Genomic DNA, 22,683 nt, shown 5'->3' with positions numbered 1-22,683 from the left:
ACCACGCTGAGGCAGCGTCCCACATGCCACAACTAGAAGAACCCACAACGAAGAATATACAACTATGTACCAGGGGGCTTTGGGGAGAAAAAGGAAATAATAAAATCTTTAAAAAAAAAAAAAAAACCGCAAACTAAATAGAATTGCTTAATTTTACACCTTTGATAATAGAACATATTTAAATACTTTAAATATCAACCTCAGAGCATTTCTTCAATAGATAAAATTTATTCACAAAAACCTTAACTAGTCTCCTAAAACCCATAAGATATAACAGATTTCTAACTTTTTAAGGTCAAACAATCAAATGTAGATGCAGGAAAGTAAAGATATACCAAACCGAATAATTTAGAGAGCTTTATAAAGTGCTTTCCCATCTTCCCCCACAAATTAATGAACTTATCCATCTATTTAAAAGAGAATGAATCAAAGTTCATTAAAAGACATCCCTGCATATTAATGATCAGGATCCTTGAAATCGTCTTACCTTGGCAAGGACGTCTTCTTGTTCAGTTTTAACCCCAAACCTTGGGATGCTGGAATTAGTCAAACTGGAGCTGTGCATCAACTTCTTGACCCCACTGATCTGAGACATCGGCCTTTTCTTTTTCTCCTTTTCCTTCTGAGTTGGAGAAGGAATTTCCACTTCATGTTGCTTATCTTAAAAAATTTTAAAAATGTTTACATTTACTATTAATTCTACCTTGGGTTTTTTTTAAAAATCATAATAAGCATCACTGGACAGGTTTTAATTGATCATTATAGATTCCAGGAAATGTTTCCACGTAAAACTCCTTTTAGAGAAACTGAGCATTTATATGGACTTAATATGATATCCTCAAACACAAAATTAAGCAAATAAATTCCACTGCAAAACAATTAACATCAAATGTATTCAGTGGTTACTTGTTTGATAGAAGATCCTGAAACATTGTTTTCAAGACATATCACGATACCAGACTTAGAAAAAGCAAAACACACTGGCTATTTCCACGGTTCATCAACTCCATTCCTATTTGAAATTCACTTAGTGGCTTGAAAACTGCTCTTGCCAACTAAGGATTCCAGTCCCAAGACCTACTGTGAAATGGTAGAAACTTCATACACAAATACAAAAATAGCAGTGTGTTTTCCAAATTCCTTTTAGAGAAACTGAAAAGTTTCTCTATACTAAAGCAAGATAAGGGTTACAATTTAACAGGGGGAGCGTAGAAAATCTCCAGTATTATCTGATAAGAAAATATCAGATTCAACTGTTGCTTTCAAATAAAAGACATAAGATGTATCAGTACATTCATCCACTAATTCAAAGCAGCGGGCTCCTCTAACTCATCCTTGCACATAGTACGTGTTCAATAAACATCTATTTAATGAATGTGCTAATTAGATATTACAGCATTTTGTTTTGAAAGTAAATTCAAACCAAGGATATGTTCAAGTTATTGACTTTCACTTCCTGCATTTTCTTTCCGTGAACCGGGGGTGTGGGGTCGGGGTGTCCCCGTTCACCACTCTCAGCTATTATCATCAGCAAGCTTTTCTTTAGCAATTGCACTGTATCTGCCTCATCAGTTTACCTAGCTTGGTGTCCATTAGGCTATCAATTCATTGAAGGCAGGGATCATTTCTAATACGTCACTAAATACCTAGTGCTCAGCAATGGCCTGCATTTAACAAGAATTTGTTGAAGGCATACATAGATCTCACCATAAATGCATTTTGCAGTTTAGTACCTTGGAAAAACCGGCAATATACAACTTTAATTCAGAGAGTCCCTAAAGTCCCAAATGAAACTGAAAGATAAAAAAATGTACTTTTTTAAATCACCCTAGATTCTAAAGCTTTAGAGGCTTAGAGGCTCAAATTATTAATATGATGAATGAAAACAAATGGAATTTCTAACACTTGTTTGGTTTCCAAAATGAGTTGATGCTCCAATCTACCTCCAAAAACAAACAACTCAAAAGAAAATTGAAAAATTGTATTTAAATTGTTATTCTCACCTAAGAATGTGTTTGATATATACTCTGACACTTGATTTCCAGACCGACTCATTTCAGAGAGATGGGTGAGCTCCCGATTAAGCATCCTTTTAAACTGAAAAACAGAAAGATCAAATGAAATAACAGACAAGGAAAATTTAAATGAGATAACATTAGCATACCCTAAGATACAGAAAATTTGCCCAAATAACTTTCAATTACTCTGACAGTGTATATCACTGCCATCCAATAGAACTTCCTGCAATGATGGAAAAATTCTATAATCTGTGCTGTCCATTACAGTAGCCACTAGCCACATGTGGCTACTAAGCACCTGAAATGTGGCTAGTGTAAATGAGGAGCTCAATTCTATTTAATTTTAATTAATTTTAATTTAAATAGACCACACGTGGCTACTGGCTACCATACTGGACAGCAGATTTACACACTCAAGGACATTAATTAAGGAGAAAACAACATGCAAAAATATCAGGGTGCATTATTAGTATTTAGAGAAGAAAAAATAATAATTTATAGGCACACAAAAGTACTGCCACACAATAAAACATGGTATATTTTATCAATTAATTTGTCATTAACAGAAACAAATACTGGTCAGAAGTTAAAATGCAGTCTTTTACCCCAAAGCAAAACCGAATAGATTTATTTGAGTACTCTTCCAGAACTATGGAGAAATACAATATTTGACTAGATACTTTATAATGTTTCCTTTTGAAAGTTTTTTCCAAGTTGGGAATCTAAGATTTATTACATCTCAGCATCCAAAGAATTTACCAATCCATTCCCTAAGTCACATAAATACAACAGAGGTCAACTTTAAATACTCTACTTCTTTACTTCACAATTTATTTTACTCATGCCCATGGTGCCTATTTTATCCAAAGAAACACTGGAATTAAATGACCACCACACGGCATTACCAAAATCCAGAATTCTCAAAGACGTTATGCTTTCCCATCCATCAATTGTTTCTTGATGTGTCTTCCTTTGACTCCCAAAATAGCCCAAATAAGCCTTTTAATGTACCATCATATTTTTCTTAACATACAAAAACAATACATTTTTTCCATACATAAAGTAACTACTATCACATACTTGATCAAAAATAGTCACATTTTACTCTAATATTTAGTAGCCTTTAAAATTTTGAATTTTACCATAAATTCTCTTTTACATCTAGGGGAAAGAGAGTAGTGAGTTTATCATTTAGTAATGTTTGAAATGTAATTCTAAGTATTTAATTAGCTTATTATAATTTTTTAAAAACCTTGCTTTTCTGCATAATTCATACCAAGGTGTTCCAACTCAAGACAATTTGGCAAATCACTTCCAAAGTCAATTTTATTGACCATCTAGATTAGGTATAAGAATTTATCACCAGAAAGCACTGAGGGAAATCAATAATAACATTTCAACAGACTGCTGCATGTATATTAGAAATGTATATTAGCACTCTCCTGCAACCAAAACTGAACTGCTCGTAACCAATACAAATTCTTCTGGTTGTTAATTTACAGGTCTAGGAAGCTTCTTCTCAAACTCAGGAACAAAAATTTCACATTCTTTGTTCATGTATATTTTTTATAACTTTTCTCTGATTATAAAATGCACATGTAATATAGAAAATCTAGAAAGCTATATAGAAAAAGATTAGAAACCATGTATATATCTCCCCACTGCTCAGAGATCACTATAATTAGCTGTATTTCTTTTATGCCTTTTTTTCTTTACATTTGTATGTATATTTTTAAAATTGGCACCATGCAGTATATAAAACATGGGTAGCTCCTTCTTTTCACTCAGCATTATATGTTATGATCCACTGGGGGGAAAAAATAAAATTGTAGGCCTTCTAAGAATATTCATGAAGACATTTACAATAGTGTTCATAATATTTTCTGTTCATCTTTTATAAAGTTACATTTTCTTGAGTAAGTTATCAATTAATTAAATGAGGTAACAGAAAGTGTCTTGTATTTAGACTAGCACACAGCAGGTGCTCAACACTGAGTTCTTTCTATCTCCCAGTTCCCTGGGCTTTTTATATTGTAGCTGACTTTTATCACTGCAGGATAAAAGATGGAAGATCCGAGTATAGTTATGCCCATAAAAAATACATACCTAAATATCTTGCTCCCTAATCTGTCCCCCAAAATAATTTAGGATATTATTCATATAGGAAATGGTCGCCATGCTTCAAAAATATAATGATAATACCACACATAAGGCCCAAAGGTAAGTAAATCCTTGCTTAACAAATTAAATTTCCTCTTGGAAAAATCTACTCTTTAGGCAAAACAAGTTCAAAAGAGAGTCTGCTAAACATTTTAAACATACATTTAATGAAATATCTCTTTGACCTAAAATGATCTGAGCTATACAATGAAAGTTGCTATTAAGAACTGCCTGGTCACGACAAAGTCAGTTTTTGCTTTAGTTATCTGTACTAACTGACTATTTTGACGAATTGTATAAGCAAATGGCCAGGAAAATTACACTTCATTCTTTATATTCTTCCAGATAAATCCAATAATTTGTGTAGCACATCTGCAGGTACCATGCAATTTTTCTGCTTGGGCATATTACAACACATTCCTGGTACCAGGTTGCTTACACTTTAGAAGGTAGTTTGGTGGAAAAACTCGGTCCCTATCGAACTGTTCCAATTGGGCCCCCTTCCCCACAAAGCTTGCATCATTTTTTAGTTACAGAGTTTAATTACATATGCATGGAGGGCAAGTGGACAGCAGTTCCTGTATAGGCTGCAGAGACTAGGAATGACTGATTCTTTTTGTATCATATGCATATATTCCCAGACTACTCTTTTGCCTTTGTTCAAAACCCAAAAGCGTAGGGTGGAGAAACCCTTCATCACACACCTATCTCCCTACCATGGCTTGTGAGGTGCTCTAAGGAAGTCAATACTTCCTTTTAATACAATGAGAAGAGACAACATTTTGAGCAGTCCTCTTTCTTTCCAAGGGAAAGGGTGTGGGAGAGCTCCTAAAGACAATTTTCAGAGTCATTTAACATGGGGCTTTTCTAAAAGGAATAAAAATTGCTTCCTTTTTAGCTATTGATATAAAACTTTCAGTCCAGGGAAGCTAAATTAATAACCACAAAAATTACCATCAGTGCTTTCTTAATTGGTAGCTGATCTTACAATCTGGTTTCAGAGTTCACAGCTGTATGTACTAAAGAACAATAAATTACACCACTCAACACTCATTTCTAAACCTAAGTGGAATTTCTCTCATTTTCAGATAACTACATACCATTTATTACGATAACTATTTAAAATTACCATAAGAGGGAAAATGATTAAAAAAAGTAATAAAATGTATTTCTCCTAAACACTGTTACAGTTCTCAATTTACAGATTTAGAAGAGATAAAATATACAACTGCTGTTCAAAGGAACTAGCTGCAAGATGCAGAACAATTTAATTGAGCATTTAGATATTTTTAAAAGTGAACTCTAAATGTTTTCTGTTGTCAGGTAACTGTGATTGTTCTTTGGTCTAAACAGTCTGAAATAATATGTAGAGTTATTGTTGCAACAAAGAAAAAAGGAGGAAGATTTCTAAGTGAATGCTTTCAAATCCTTTGTTCTCACTATGCATCAGATTGTCTGTGTGCAGCATTTAAAGCATAAAGGAAAGTGAAAATGCAGTTGAATACTGTATTTTGCTTTTTAAACTCCAGTTTTCCAATTCATGCTCTACATTTCAGACTGCTGGGGAAACAAAATTAAATAATAAAACAAAATTAAAGTATTCTTAAATTCAACCCCTGCACTTCTGCAGTCATGCCAATGTGCCACTGGGCACACTGTCTGTCCTCCTCACGTATAATTAAGAAGGTGTTAATGGTCAAACATTGAGAAAACGCTTGTCTCCCTCCCCAATATCCTGCTAAGAATCATTGAATATGCTACACTGTGATACGAAAAGTTTGGTAGATACTAGCATTAAAAGCTAAAATAAATACTGCATTAGCTGTATAAAATTCAATCCTTCAAAATGCATAGGAAGAATAAAGATGTTTATATTTGTCCTTAAGTGTTTTTAGCAGTATAGTATTAAAAACATAAAGCTGTCCAGCAAAAATTTTCCTTAAAGAGACAAGCACTAAAAGCCCATATTGAGATTCCTGGAGGTGTTGTTCATAATCATACTACAAATGTGAAGTCCTTCAAAAATGTATCAAATACGATCTGTCTAGAAGCTAAGAGATGAATTCTAGGGGGATCAAAAGGGTTTCCTTTATTACTCTCTATACTTTTCTATATTTAATATTTTTTAAGCCAAGAAATGGCTAGCAAAATCCAAATAACGAAAATCTGTATATTTAAAAAACCACTAAAAATATCTGGACCATTTGTAGATTTAAAAGGAGGTGGGGAATCATGACTTCTTAGACAATCAAAACTGAAATAAGTTTTCTTAGAATGCAAGTAAATCTCACAACAAAGAGGAAATTTCCCTTTAAAAACAAAGAAAATGAAAAATATTTCCATCTGAGAGTACTTAAAAGTAATAGAAGGATTCTTAAAAAATACGTATTGCGATGGCTCAAGTACTCAAGAACAAATTTCCATTTCTAAACTGATGCTTCATTTAGGGCAGAAAAAGGTTTTTCTACCTCTTGCTTCTAAAATAGAGAAAGGATTGCCAGGCTAGTATTACCATGGGGCATCCAAGAAGCTTGCCAAGCAGGAAAACAATCTTATCAAATGCAGTGTATTAATTCATTTCTTGAGATTAACAAATGTAACAGTATCACTTAAACTTATAAATATCTTCCAGTTTTATAAGTAGATAATCAAGTTTTCATTTTAATAATATATCACCTAAAAAATCAAGCAATGTAATTTTTAATGTCATCTAGAGCTTTATATCCAAAGGTAAAAAAAAAATATACTCCTCATCAGGTCAAACTAGTACAGATTTTTAGAAAAAGCCACAAATTAATTTTTAAAAGCTTTAAGTGATGCATACTAACTGGCATCTGTACACCAGTATAAGTAACTGAGCCCAACAATTTATTTCCAATGAATTTATTTAATTACTTTGATATTTAAAAGCACAACTCAAATCGACACGACATGACAAACAGAATTACCACTGCACATTAAAAAGCTATTTTAACATGCAAACTACAACTAATAAAAGTTATACAATTGCTCCTTATCTTGACCACTAAAAACATCTATTTCTCCTGCAATTCACGTCTAAGGAAAAAATAAAAGATTGCTTTAGAAAGCTTAACTCCACTGTAATTTATTAAAACTACTAGTTATGTACTCAGAGTAATCAGCAGTTTACAAAGGCTAAATAAGTCTTACCTTTATGTAGCCCCAAGACACTGACAGTAAATAGTTTGCTTCAGGCATTTTTGATTGATTATATACAGAGGCAGTAAGTTCTAAAATATGTGTATCTTCAAAACCTTGATACTTTAACAATCTCCACGAGCCACGGAGTGTGTGGGTACGTAAAGATTTCTGGTAATTAAGTATACATAAGAAAGCCTTGCATTAGATCCCGTGCAGCTGTCTTCCCATTAAATACATGCCATTTGCAGAACTCCAGAATGGAACAGAATTCAACAACTATTCTGAATAAAGGAAATTCATGTGATAAAGAAATGTCTGAAGATCTAAGGGTCTGCATCTTCCTCTCCCTGAGCTCCAGGGCTTAATGAATAATGTATGTCAAGATGCTTAGCTGCAAGAAAGACTAGTTCAGTCAAAAGCTACCAAATAAGGAACTGCGGGGAAGCCGGGGAAGAGTGATAAGAAACCCCTCCCACAAAAGCCCAACTAATGCACCAATCACACTCACCCCTGGGTCTACCAAGGCAGGGGCGTGGACTAGGCGCAGGCTGCTTTGTGATTGGTTGGCAAGGGCGAACCTCTGGGGAGGAGGTTTTCCTCCTCAACTCTGTAAACGCCATTTAATAATGGTATCCCTACCGCGGAGGCTGCCATATGAAAAGATGAATGGGGTTTCCCTCTTGCAGTGATGAATAATGACCGTAAAACTCTTCAAAATTCATAGTTCATTCTTAAATAAGGATTGCCAATCCTTCTGGAGTCATTTCTATGAATTTTAATATCCTCTGATTTTTCTTCAAAATAAAAGCTACTCTGAAAACGGCAATCAGGCATTTTAATTGTCTCCCACTCTCCAATCCAAAACAGGTGGCTTCCCTGGTGACACAGATATAACCTCCATCAACATAAAAGCATAGTATGATTGTAAAATACAACTCATGTCCAGAATTCACAAATGGAAGTGATCCATTTCCCCACCTGGGCAGCATGGCTGCTCCCAGCTCCTTTTGAGTCTATGGTTATATACGACTGAGTTCTGTAACCTTAAAATCTAAAGGTGGAGATGATTTATTACAAATCTGATTGGGGGAAAAAAACGGAAACTGAGGCACTGTGTATGGTTAAAGAATGCAGAGTTATTTCAGGATCTACATTTTGATCAGAAGAGAACATTTTTATGGTTGTGTACACAGTTAAGAAAGGGGTAAGAGTGGCTCTGAGGAATACAGAATTGAGCTCACAGGCAGTCAGGCCTTTTACAGGGAGAGTTAAATTAGGAATCTACATTCTTTTGAGAAAAACAATCTTTTTTATTTGGTTTGGGATAGTATCATCCTGTAACTTTTATACTAAAATGGTCTTGTGGATAAGAAATGAGGGAAATCTAGCTTTTACTCTGTTCAAGCATAAAATTCTGTCCCATCTACCTCATCTCCACCTCAAAATTTGTACTTACTACTCCGCGCTTCTATGACTCGCTGACACTGTTACTCCTGGCTTCTTGCACCAGGTGTGTCTGTCTTAGATAGCATACTCTCATCAGAAACGTCCACATAATACTCTGCCTCTGACTTTCTACTGGTTCTTTGCTGCCAAAGTCCTCAGCTGCTGGTCACACCTACTCTGTTCATTTCCTAAATTCCTCTTAATCCTCTACAAAAGAAAGAACATAAACCCCCAACACTCCAGGAAAACTGCCTCCAGAACAATACCAAGGTCCTCCTTTTCACTAGTCCTTCATTCTCCCAACTTCTCTGAAGTGTTCAACAATGTACTCACTCTACTCTCCCTCAACTCCCAGGACCCTGGACTTCCTTGGTTTCCTCCCACTTCTCTACTCTGCCTCCTTTGCTGCCTTCTACTCATCCTCTAACTCAGGACAGCCACAAGACTCTGTCCCAGGCCCATATTCTTCAATAACCACTTCTTACCTGAACTTTACTATCATATTTCCAAATGACTATTATAAGATACTTTCCCCTATAAAGTGTCCTGCCAGATAGCTCAAACTTTTTCAAAATTCATGGATCTATGTTTCTATCTAAGGTGGTTCTTATTATAACTACCCCCATTTCAGTCAGTGGGCCCGTTATTTCTTCCAGTATCCCAGACTCAAATCTGTGACTCCTTCCTACCGTTCAACAGGTGTTTCACGTGAGTTAGCCTCTATTAGGTGCTTAATATAAATCACCTAACTGAAGCCCTGAGTAACCCAGATGTGTTCCCTGTCTACCATTTCACCTTCCCTCCTTTACCAACTTGGTTACCAAGTTCTATCTGTTATAAAATGTCTTTTTGTTTAGTCTATTCCTTTCCATTCCCACTCGCATCACCTAAATCCAAAGGCTTAAAGGCTGAGAGAAATGGAAAGTATCTTGAATATCATCTCCTCCAATCCCCTCATTTCCACATAAAGTGAGACCTAGAGAAAGAGAGAGAGACAATGATTTCCTCAAATCTACCCAGATACTAAGAACACGGACTCTGAGTTCAAATCCTTTAGTGTATAATCCTCAACAAACAATCTCACCTCTTAGTGTCAGTTTCCTCATCTGTCAAATTGTTTATTATGGTAGCTAGTCTCCAAAGATGCCTCCTAATGAGCCACACTACCCTACACTGAATTGGAGCTGGCTTGTGTAACCAACAAGTGATGCTGTGTGACTGCAAAGGCTGTCACAAAAAGTCTTGCTGCTTCTACATTAGTCTCCTTGAAATGTGCTATTGGGACCCCTGAGCCACCTTGTAAGAAAGTCTGAGAGTTCTGAGACTACCATGCTATGAGGAAGCCCACGCTAACTTTAAGGAGAGGCTGCTGGGAGAGGGACAGAGAGAGAGACAGAGACAGAGAGAGGGAGTAAACACGAGAGAGAGCCTGAGAGACAGAGAAAGAGAGTGAACAAGGGAGAGAACCTGAGAGACAAAGAGAGAGAACAAGTGAATACGAGAGAGAGCCCACACAAGTTCGCACCTGGCAAGTCTTCAGCTATGGCAGCCAGCCCAGCCCAGAGCCAGACCTGAGAGTGAAGAATCCATCTTAGCCATCCAGCTGGTTGAGCCTTTAGATGACTCCAGCCCCAGCCCCCATCTGAGTGCAACCACATGAGGGCCTCTAAGTGAGAATGCTTAACCAAGCCCAGTTAACCCATAAAATAATAACAAAGTGATATTTTAAGCCACTAAGTTTGAAGTGATTTGTTATACAGCAATAAATAACCAGAATAATTATTATGAGGATTAAATGAGATGATATATGCAAAGCACAGAAACATCTGATACAACTGACAGACAGGTTATTAGGTGATGATGATGATAATGATGATGATTATGATAACTATTCCATTATGGTGCCTACATTTTTAGCTCCCAGGCTTAGCCTTTGTTTTATCTTTTTTAATATGTCATGTTTCCTTGCAACTGCATCACGTCATTCCGTGTCTCAGACCCACAACCTATAATTGCTTCTTTGCTCATTTTCTTTGGCTTTTCTCCTTCCAATCCCTTTCTGATCTCCACTGCAAGGCCCATTTTCCTCAAATCCAGCCTCCACCTTTCACTCCAAGCCAGTCACTGACAACCTGGCATCCCCTGCCTCATCACAGCCACATTCCTGTGTGACCTGCAGACTGGCAACATGTGACCCTAATCCCCAACTCCAAGCCCATCTTCAGCTCTCTTTACACCTGGGCTGTTCCTGAAAGGCTAGTATTCCGCCCATCCTTCTGCTATAGCAGACGGTCCCATTTCCCTCTCTTTACTTACACTGAATGCTCTGCCTGGAAAAAATACCTTCCTTCTTCTACTGCAACTACTTCAAGCTGGTCTTCCAAAGTCAGATTTAAGTCATTCAGAGTGCATCTCAAGACAAAATAATCCAGCCTTTCTCCAAACTCTAACTATTCTACACTCCCCCTTTACTGAATAAATACTTATTAAGCTCTTACTATATGCTAGGTGCTGTGTTGGACACTGGGGACAGAGCTGTGAACAGACCAAAGGTTTTTCACCTGGAGCTTATATTCCACAACTAAGTCAGGCAATATACAGCACATCACGTGGTGATAGCACAACAGAGAAAAAGAAGGATTGGGGTAGAGGTTCTCTGATGAGATGACAGGGAAAGCCTCTCTGATGAGATGACATACACTCAGAGATCTGAAGAAAGGGAGAGAGCAGTCATGTGGCTATCTGGGGGCGTAGAGGAGGGGAAGTCAGCCAGGGGTACGCCAGGAGCAAAGGCCCTGAGGCAGGTGCACGTTTCCTGCGCTCCTGAAGAGCAAGATGTGTCACACGTCATTTAAACCCAAATTATGCTTTACCGTGGTTCACATCCATATTGGACTTGCTGGCTCTTTTTATATGCATTCATCAGTCTATTTTATTCTTTGATGAACTTCAAACTAAATGAGTTCTTTCTTTTTATGACAAATATTCTTTATCCTGAAATGAAATTCCTAAATACTCTTCCTAATACACATTTCACTAAATACTTAAATACATACTAAACAATCCACATCTAGAAACTTTAAAAAAGCTCAGTATAATGGCTTTTCAGGAACATAAAGGAGAAATACAGTAATTTATACTAAACATTGCAAAATATAAATGCTTGTACACAACTACATTAAAAAATAATGAAGCAGTCAAAAGCTTAGATCTTACTATTACTTACTAGCTGTGTGACCTTGCAAAAGTTATTTAAACATTCCGTGCCTCAGTTTACTCCTCTGGAAAATGAGAATAATAATAATAGCATTTACCTTACAGGTTGTGGTGGGTTTTAATTAGTACACACAAGTAAAGCATCTAGAACAGTAAGTGCCATGCAAGTGTTCCCTCTGATTCCTCTGCTATGGAGAATTACCGTGAACATGACAGCAACACAGAAATGGATACAGGAGTGCTGTGTTAGGAGGAGGATGTTTTTCCAAAACGGTGAATGACTCTCAGGAAGGTTTTAAATGTAACAAAGTGCGATCCTCCCTCAATACACACTGTGGTTGCCTTACTGAAAAATTTAGTGTGGATTAAAACCATGTAAGAAATAGTTTGCGTTTATATGTAAAAAGTAGTTGTGCTCCAGGCTCAGATAATAAGTGAATTTTCTACGACATGAACGGTTATTAGGTCACAGAGCAGTCCTCCCTGGTGGAGGACTATCCCTTGTATTCCAGGACATCTAGCTCCTGGATTGGGGAGCGCCAGGAGCACTCCCCAGTCAGTGTACCCTGAAATTTCCTGAATACTCCCCAGTGGTAAAAGTCACTGTTCTAGTTGCTTCAACTGCCTGGAACTTTGCTTCCTCAGCCAGGGTGGAGGATGCTTGAGGCAACAAAGATGTCTTATTCTTTCTTCATATTTCCCAACACAGTAGTTAGTGAACCACAAGCACAGAAAGATTCAACTGTAAATCCCTAACCTGCTGCCGGAAGGGAGATGATAATAATAACAATGATAATAATAATAATGATAATAGTGTCAAGTAAAAAGTACCAAGGAAGGTTTCCATATTTCTGGGGAATAAGAAGTCTTTTTTCTTAAGCTCTGAGCCAAATTAAAATTCATTTCATTTTTCCCATAATAAAAGACAGACTAGAAGCTGGTAGTAGCAGCCTGCAGAAAGAATCTAGACAACCCAGAAGAGAAATTTGGATGGGGCCAGAGAGATAGAATTCTTATAGTCAGATTTGGCTTCTGACAATTTTAATAAGAAAACTGTAATATGTTACAGTATTTATTAAGCACTTATTATGCACCAAGAGCTTTATATATCTTATCTCTAATCTTTGCATATCCTGGCCAAGAAAGATATTATCCCCATTTCAAGGTGAAAAGACAGACACTTAAATATTCAATAACTTGCCCTGTACGTGACAGGGCTGAGATGCAAGGCCAGGTGTCTTTCAGTCTTTGCTGCTCTTTATGGACTATGAATAGCTCATATAATCAGGCTCATGCAAACTCTGTGATAAACGGTATGAATTTAGGAGTGGACTCATTTATCCTTAATCCTTTAGCTGACTCCACAGTATCTTGAATAAAGAACCACTGTCAGCATGATTGTCGTCTCCAGATCTCTGGACAGGGTGGGTCCTACTAACTAGTGTAGGCAGGAAGCTGGTGTGGAGACCTGGGAGTGAGACCTACTTATGTGCGGGATGGCTATGAGAACAAGACACAGATGCCCTCACACACGGGCAGAACTCAGACTTCCCTACTGGTAATCTGCTGTTCTCAAACACCCAAATGATTGTATGTACGAATGTGTGTATGGGTGTACTGAAATAGAAAAAAATATGTAATTTCCTTCAGCATCTAGTTCTCTTTTTCTGTCTTTCCCTAATAATACTCCTCAGAATCTCTAGACGCCACTCTTCGCTTATTCTTCATTTTCTCAGGACTTAACCAACACCCCAAGCAATCAACAATCTGTCTGGACTGTTTGAGGATATTTCAGGATATTTAAAATTCTGCTGATGGAGTCGAGTGCTTGATATATTAACACATGCTGGCATTACTGACTTTGCAACAGAGGTCAAGAGAGATGAGACACAATTTTGAATAGGGCAAAACAAACACAAACCAAATTATGAGAACCTGAGGCTCAGAAGGTCAAGTGTCTTGCCCAAGGTCACGGAGCCCAGGAGCAGAAGTGGGATCTGCACCCAGGCTCCCTGGCTTCAGAGTACTCTAAATTGCCAAAAAAGTATTTCAGGAATTAACCTATATTTAGCCTAGAGTCTATAAACAATATCTCTCTTAACCTAGTAAGTTCTAAGCTGTACATTATATATGCTTGAAATATTTAAGAACTATTTTTTAAATTAAGGGTATTAACTCTTAGATTTTTCCAACCTAAGGGATTTTCCTGGCAATAGCGTTGTTTTTGGTAGGACTCACACCTTTTGAAAATATTCTATTCTAGAATCAGTCTATATTTATTTTACACCTTTCTACTCAGGATCAAAGTTCTAGGAATTGTTATTGATCAAGCAGCAAATCTGTAGAAAGTGGGCTTTCACGTACCCAACACTGTTCAGCTTAATATACACAAATCTAATTGCTAAACACCCCCCGAAAAATTCTGAGGCACGGTTAAACTGCAGATATTAAATAACAGACCTACAGCATACCAGTGTCTCTAAAATCACTGTGTTTCATTGCTTTCAAATGCCTCAAAAATAGTTTTAGAGGCAGACAGTAATCTAGAATTAATTTATAACCTGTATTTTAAATAACAGAATTTTAAATCTATTTTTATATTATAAAAACTACACTTTCTTTGATGAATGCTAATAGAACAAAAACAACCTTAACTCCAGCAAATCCACTAAATCTGTTTGTGCTTACTGCCCTCTAGTGACAATGGACCCAAACGCCATTTAAGGAACAGCTGTTCCTCAAGAGTCATCACGTGTCAGAAAACAAAACAGTTTACAAATATTATGGAGGCTTGAGATTAAGAGGAACTCCAGGTCGACTTTTCAAAACTGAATAATCATCTGAAAAAGCTAAGAATCATTCTCTAATTAACCTGGTTTGAAAATTTTCACCAAAAAAACGTTTTATGTAAAATAGGAAACACCTTGGGGCTGGCCTGGTGGCGCAGCGGTTAAGTAAGTTCACACATTCCGCTTCGGCGGCCGGGGTTCGCCAGTTCAGATCCTGGGTGCGGATATGGCACCGCCTGGCAAGCCACGCTGTGGGAGGCGTCCCACGTATAAAGTAGAGGAAGATGGGCATGGATGTTAGCTCAGGGCCAGTCTTCCTCAGCAAAAAGAGGAGGATTGGCTAATCTTCCTCAAAAAAAAAAAATTAAAATAGGAAACACCTGTAACATTACTGAGCAAAGAAATTCCAATATATCAAAAACTTTATTTCTTCTGAGAGGTTCCTTGAGGCTGAAATAATATGAGACTGATCTGATGCCACCTGTATTAAAATTTCTCTTCTACGTGAGCTAGCTCATTAAATGTTAGCACAGTATTCTATAGTTGGTAATACAGCTTAAACCATACACAGTAGACACACAGTTTACTGTGTTCATAACTGATTAGCAAATCTAGCTGAAACCCCCACCACCACCACCACCATCATCATATCTACCAAGGACTTTGTTTTGCTGAAGAATAATTAAGGCAATGAATGGGTGCACAAATCTCATATAAATGAGGCCTCCACAAAAATAATCTTGCATAGAAAGGGGACTTTCTACTTACAGACCAAATTAGGACCCCAATTCACTTAAATTGTCCTAAGTTAATACCATTTCCCAGGTTTATGATGGCCATTATAATCACCATAAGATACTTACTAAGACTCCCTCTGTACTTCGTGGTATGCTTTGAGAAAACAATTTAAACAGAGAGCCCCTGTCTTCTAAGGCAATAATAAAAAATGCAAATAGCCACACTTTCAGAAAGACATATTTAATCTTTTAAGTACACCACTTTTATATGTAGATCTTAAGTAATTTTAGGTCATAAAATTTGGGCTATAATTCAAAGGAGAAAGGATATTCCTTTCAACAAACAGTGTTTAAACAATTGGATATTCATTCACAAAACAATGAACTTCAAAACCTTGACCTTGCACCATATACGAACATGTACTCAAAATGGATCATGGAACTAAATGTAAAACCTAAAACAAAACTTCTCCAAGAAAATATAGGAGAGAATATTGGTGATCTTGGATTAGGCAAAGATTACTTGGAACAGAAAAAGCATGAAGCATGAAAGAAAAGAACGACAGACTAGACTTTATCAAAACTTCTCTTTGAAAGAAACTGATAAGAAAATGGAACAACAAGCCATAGACTGGGAAGAAGATATGTGCAAAACACGTATCTGACAAAGACCGGTATCCAGAATTTATGAAAAATTCTTACAACTAAAAAAGGTCAATAAGCACATCAAAACATGTGCAACATCACGAGTCATTAAGGAAATAGAATGGCTAAAATGAAAAATACTAATACAAAATGCTGGCCAGGATGCAGAGCCGTGGAACTCTCATACATTGCTGGTGGGGATGCAAAATGGTACAGCAACTTTGGAAAACAGTCTGGCACTTTCTTATGAAGTTAACAAATACCCTGACTATATGATCCAACAATCTCACTCCTAGTTATTTACGCAAGAGAAAGGAAAACATACATCTATCCAAAGACCTATATGCAAATGTTTATAGCAATTCTATTCATAACAGCTGAAACGTGGAAAAAGCCCAGATGTCAATCAACTGATGAATGGATAAACAAATTGTGGTACATCCAAAAAATGAAATACTAGAAAGCAATAAAAAGAAACAAATTACTAATATACGCAACATGTTATTAGTGGGTGAATCTCAAAAGCACTATGCAAAGTGAAAGAAGCCACTAACAAAAGGCTACATATATATACTGTATGATTTCATCCATTTGACATTCTAGAAAGGCAAAACTATAGGGACAACCAGATCACCGGGCTGCCAGGGGCTGGGAGTAGGGAGAGGGGAATGACTACAAGGGAGCAAGAGCAAATCTTCTGGGTGACGGAAATATTCTATGTTTAGATTATGGTGGTAGTTATCCGATTGTATACACTTGTCAAAATGCATTCAACTATATCTAAAGAGAGTACATCTTACCATATGTAAATTATGCCTCAAAATCTGACTTCGAAAAAATGACAGTTATGTTATCGAATTATTTGAATTCCAAATTTGCTTAGCTTTGCCTAAAAAGAAATGAAAAACAAAAATCTCAAGCATAGTTGAGATTTCTCGTAAAATAACATTTTGAGTCTTTCAAAGAGCTCCACCACCGTATCGCAGGCATACAGGCATATATTTGTCTAAAGTCCATATTAGCTTGGAATACAACAGACAGTAAATTCCTAGCTATGCAAAGCCTTTAGGCAATATAATAACAGCTGAAGTATTCTTGTAAGTACTAATATCATTTTTATTTTAATCCTTTGGGATGAAAAATTCCCTAAAATATTTTAGATATTTTCCTGCTTTCTCAAACAAATCAAACCAATCTTAATTTAATTATTTAATGGTGATCCTGAGCCACTATTATTCACTTATCACTGAACAGTTAACAAATATTTCTTGTATGTTCATTCTAAGCAAAGCACTGTGGCAGCTGCTAGAGATAGATAAATCCAGTAAAGTGAGTAGAGCTGCTTGCAGAAAACTGAATAGTCCCAACTGCTGTATTCTTTTTGAATCCCCCAGTCATTCTTTCATAGCTTTTACCTTTTTTCTGAGTCCTGTGTTATCAGCCTGCTCTCCTTATGGTCAGTATAAGTCTGCTTCCTTAAAGTCAGTATAGGGTCTTTCCTTCTTTCTATTATCATGAGCTTTTGTCTAAGGTAGCATTTCTCAGAAGGCGTTGTAAAGAACAGTAGTCCCATGTGATAATTCTCAAAGAAGACATCCAATGTCAAATAAAATTGTGACACAGTGCTAACTTTCTTAGAAATTGTGTACATGAGCATATTAAAGGCTCTGCCAGGAATACGTATTGTATGTATTATGATCCATAACCCTGTCCTGTTTTGTTTAACCTAGCATTTCTCAAACTTATTCTACTGCCTAATTCTTTGCTCCCTTCACATTTATTAACAAGTAAAAACAAACAAAAATACTAGGGTTTCATTGAAAATTTTTGAGGAAAGCAATGGGCTTTAAAGATCAGCTAAGAAATTCTTTAGAATGGTTATTAACATATTCACTCAACAAATATTTATTAAACAGCTGCTATGCGCCAGCATGAGGGATACAGTAATGAACAAGACAGAAGAGCTCCCTGCTCATGTAAACTGGATTCTTGGGGCCAAAAGACAAAAGATGAGCAGACAAAACATGAGTGACAAACGTGCTGAATGAAAGGAAAGGGGAAAACATGATACGGTGATGGTGAACTATTAAACAGTCAGCAAAAGCTGCACTGAGAAGGTAACAGCTGAGATGGGACCCTAATGACTGGAAAGAGCCAACCAGAAATTTGGAGAAGAGCATCCTGGGCAAGGGCTGAAGGAAGACAGCCGGCCTGAGGGAGGATAGGTAAAGAGAATGAGATTAGAGGGAGGTCAAAGCAAGGTCACGTGGGTCCTCGTAAGCCTTCCAGTGGGTGTGGGATACCACTGGAAGGTTTTGAGCAGGGAGAGACATGCTGTGATTCACATTTTAAAAGGCTGTCTTTGTGGAAGACGGCTGGTAGAGGGGCAAGAGCAGGCAGGAGAGGAGAGGAGGCACTTGAGGAATTGCTGAGAAGACTTGAACGCTGGAAGTGAAGAGATGAGAAGAATGAACTTCTAGACTTCTGACTTGAAGAGATGTTTGTGCCACTTGCTGAGATGGAGAAGACTGGGGGAGGTACAGAGTTGGAGGAGGATAAGTGAGGAGAAAGGGGAGTCCTCTGAATTAAGTGCAAGAAAATTTAAATACATGAAGTTTGTTTGTTTGTTTGTTTGTTTTTACTGTGGAGGGCCATTTCCCCTCAGGCTCTTCAGTGCTCTGGATATGGATAAGGAAAGCTGCCGGTTGAGTTTTGAGTATGCAGTTACTTTCAAATACTCCAATGACATTACATTAGGATAGGCCACTTTCATCAGAATCTTTTAAGATGTTTTTAGAAGAGACCAATAAAAGGGACATCAACAGATAATCTAGTTTTCTAAATCCTCTCTTCACAGCAAATTAGTAATGTGAAAGCCTAAAGCAAGGTCACACAGCATAACCAAAATTAGTCTCTAGCACTCACAGCTGGCAATATTTTTATTAAAGTACTATGTCTTATTTGAACATTTTAGGAATGAAGACTTTACTAAAGGCAATCATAAACACAATTAAAAATGGTGCAGTGAGATTTCTGTTTGTTTGCAACAATGAGAGAATAGTAGCATATAAGAATTATGAGGAGTGAGATGGTATAGAGCATAGTTTCTCTAGCTGGCTTCACCTGAGTTCAAATCTTGGCTCTGCCTCTTACGAGCACTATAATATACAGCAAGTTATTTGAGGTCTCTGGGTTGTGTGGAGAGGGTCAGAATTTATGAAGATAATCTAGCGCAGTATATTTAGCAGATGTCAGGAGCTCAATAATTTTTCTATATTGTGACCAGAAACACTGAAACCTGTCATAAGGAAAACAATCTGACTAAAACAGCTGCAATAAGATTCCTGCAATAATATCTACCCAATAGTTTATGCAATAAATGGTTTGTCTCCAAACTATCAGAATCACTGATACCAGCTGAAATGCTTACGGAGATATCAAACAAATAGGGATAATTTTCTCAGAATGGACTGACCTGACAATGTAAAGACATCCCGACAGTTTTCAAGATCAAATTCCAATCTCCAAAAGAAAATGTAGGTACAACCCTAGGGGTGACTTGGCACCAAGCAGATCAAGCCCCGTACCAATGAGCCTAAGATGATAATCCTTTTAATGAGCAAATATGTAATTAGCACCAACTATGCGTTAGCCACTGTTCCACGTACTAAGGAGAAGTCAGTCAGCCATCATCTGCTCTGAAGGAGCTTACATATTAGTGTGTGGGAGACAGAAGGTACACAAGCAAGTGCAGCAGCCATCCCAACTTCCTTTGAACAAGGCTTCCTGTGCTGCGGAGGCTGGACAATTACAAAGTCCGTATCCTAGAAGCCCTTGAGCTGGGGGTCAGAGGTGATTTCATTTTTTCCAATCAGATGAATCCCTGCTCCCTGCCACAAATTAAACAGCTGTCAGTCTAATTGCTGTTACTTTGCAGATAATCTGCCTCTTCTCTCTGGCTGTGTTGAGATCTACTTGTCTCTGTGATTTCTCTAGGAAATAGCTGGATGTGGGTTTCTTTTTAGAACTTTTCCTGCTTGGAATTCACTGGACTTCCAGATTATTTCTTCTTCCCCATTCTCTCTATTTTTTCTTCTGGAATTCAAATTAGACGCATGTTGCCATTTTGCTGGAAAAGGAAGACTTGCCATATTTTAAGTGTATAGTGTTATTCATAAAATACAGGTAAGGTTAGATAACTGTGATTAATACCAACTATTTTTATTCAAAATATTGCTTTTAAACAATTTTTTAAATTAAATGTGATTGTTCTCATATCTTGAAACTAAATTGCTAGCAATAAAATATTAGAAAAAACAACTCAATTTTTCTAATCGCTCATAAAGATGCACCTATATGTTTCTTCTAATAAAGGACTCAGACCTGAAAATATAGTTTAAAAATTCCTTAACTCACTTTTCTTCACACCTCAATAAAAATTGGTGTTAACCACCTTGGCATTTATTATGCTGGGATACCTGTCTATATTTAGATCCTTAAGACGGGAAAACAAAAATTTTTGATTCTGGGAACAAAGATGACAGGAAAAAACCAAAATAATTCAAACTAAAACAAACAACTCTGCTTTACTTGACCTTTCAAATGTGAATCTAACAGCCTGTGAGGTGGCAGGTCAATCACACATGTTAGGTGGAATGGGATCATCAAACACACCACAATTCTTATATTCTGTGAAATATGTCCTAGTTGGAAAGCTCCTCTAAAGACATCCAGTCCAACCTTCTACCCAGACAGTCCTAATCATCATTAGCTTACATAGAGCTAATACCATTCTTCAAAAGCTCTTTATTAACCCCTTAAAATTGATTTGACTCTGGACACAAAGGAAAACAAAATGTGGCTCAGGGATTTTACTATGGAAGTTGCAACAAACAGAAATGTAGTTAATATCCTTCACCCATTACATTAACAAAAAGCCACTCCAGGTCTTACAGTGATCAACAGCTAACATGAGCATTTATAGCTTGGGCTGTCACTTTCCCCTAACAGCTAGAGTAGCAAGCATGTGAATTAGAACATATGAGCTTTCATTTGGGGTACAGTGAGAAAACACAGCAATCAGACGGTTTTAATACAGCTCCCACAATACCAGTTCTAATAATTCACAAAACTTCTCTTTTCCTAAAACCACAAGTAGTATTTATTGTCCTCTATGTGTCAAGGATAGTGCTGAGTAGTTTCCTGGAATTACTACATTTATTTTTACTTATATTATTTCTAATAATAACCCTAAGAGGACTATGATTATTCCCCTGTTACAGATGAGCCGTCAGGTCTTAACCATCCACTCTGTGCAGGTAACTCCCAGGTAAGGTCCTTTCACCAGAAATGCAGTCCTGACAACAGAAGGCCTACAGCACATTTCTATTTAGATATGTAGTCTTGCCTCAATTTCATGGCTCAAAATGTAACTGCCATACCTTCCACCCCCCCCCCCCCCCCCCAAATTAACTTCTCTTCCTTGTTTTTGAACCATCATCCTTTCTATTACTTGGGTTTAGAGTTTCATACTTTCTTCTGGCTTCCTCTCTCCAAAGTCTTATGCATCCTGTCACCTTTCCTGGGCAATCTTTCTCCTACTCAGTCCCTTCTTTTCATTCCCATCCCATTTCAGCCCCTCATCACTTATATGTCTAATTCCCCAACAGACACTTCTTGCTTTCAGTATTTCCCCTCAACATGATCCATCCTGCATACTACCACCAGATTTATCTTTCTAAAATCATTTTGTTGCTATTTTCCTTGTAATATTTTCCCATGATAAAATGCAAGGGTTCTTCAGGACGTAGAGGATAATGATCAAATGACTTCCTCTGGCATTTAAGGTACTCTGCAGTGTGGCTCCAATCACATTTCTCACACCTGCCTCTGTTCCTGTAATCAGATTATCTGTTCCAGACAGGCTCACTCATCCACAACACCCACTACTCACCCACTCCCACTCCCACAACACAAAAGAAAGGTAAACCCCCAAGAGTGTCCCATCCCACCCTGCCTCATCTAGCCCGGGAACACCATCTCCTCCCTCGTTAGCAATCTATATGAATCCTCAATGTTCAAGATCCAGCAAAGGAGCACTTTTTCTAGGATGCTTCCCAATCAGTCTGGTCCTCAGTGTCGAACACACTCTGAACTCCTCTACAGGACCAGAACACCAAGAGTTGTTCTCTCATTCATTACCACACAACAGGCTTGCTCACATGGCTAGCTATATTTTCAGTGTGTATGCCTATATCCTTTTACATCTATCTATCTATATACATATCTATCTATGTGTTTGAAAACAAATACAGATATATAAAAGGCTCATTTTTGTCTATAAAAACCTTTGGAGCAGATATACATCCTACAGTAATGAGGCAAAAACAAAAATCCTGAGTGAAAGCCTAAATATTGGACTGTGGTTATTTGAAGTACAAAACACCACCACCACCACCACCACCTAATGATTTACTTCTCACATGAAAATGGTATGTGGTCTAGAGAATA

General features: G+C 37.2%; 1 protein-coding gene across 7 annotated transcripts in view; it reads right to left on the bottom strand.

The window, feature by feature from the left end:
* Nucleotides 1–22,683, bottom strand: part of PDE4D (phosphodiesterase 4D) — a 1,409,587-nt gene that overhangs the window by 16,849 nt on the left and 1,370,055 nt on the right. For all 7 annotated transcript variants that reach the window (XM_046671306.1, XM_046671305.1, XM_046671307.1 and 4 more), the window contains 2 exons: nt 2,004–2,097; nt 488–660 (listed from right to left, as the gene is read on the bottom strand). In XM_046671306.1, coding sequence (XP_046527262.1) covers nt 488–660; nt 2,004–2,097 — 267 coding nt within the window. The remainder of the gene's footprint in view (nt 1–487; nt 661–2,003; nt 2,098–22,683) is intronic.

The sequence above is a fragment of the Equus quagga genome, chromosome 9 (genome assembly GCF_021613505.1).
Source record: "Equus quagga isolate Etosha38 chromosome 9, UCLA_HA_Equagga_1.0, whole genome shotgun sequence".
Lineage (NCBI taxonomy): Eukaryota > Metazoa > Chordata > Mammalia > Perissodactyla > Equidae > Equus > Equus quagga.
Note: the sequence above shows the minus strand (reverse complement) of the source record. Positions and strands in the feature narration are given on the sequence as shown.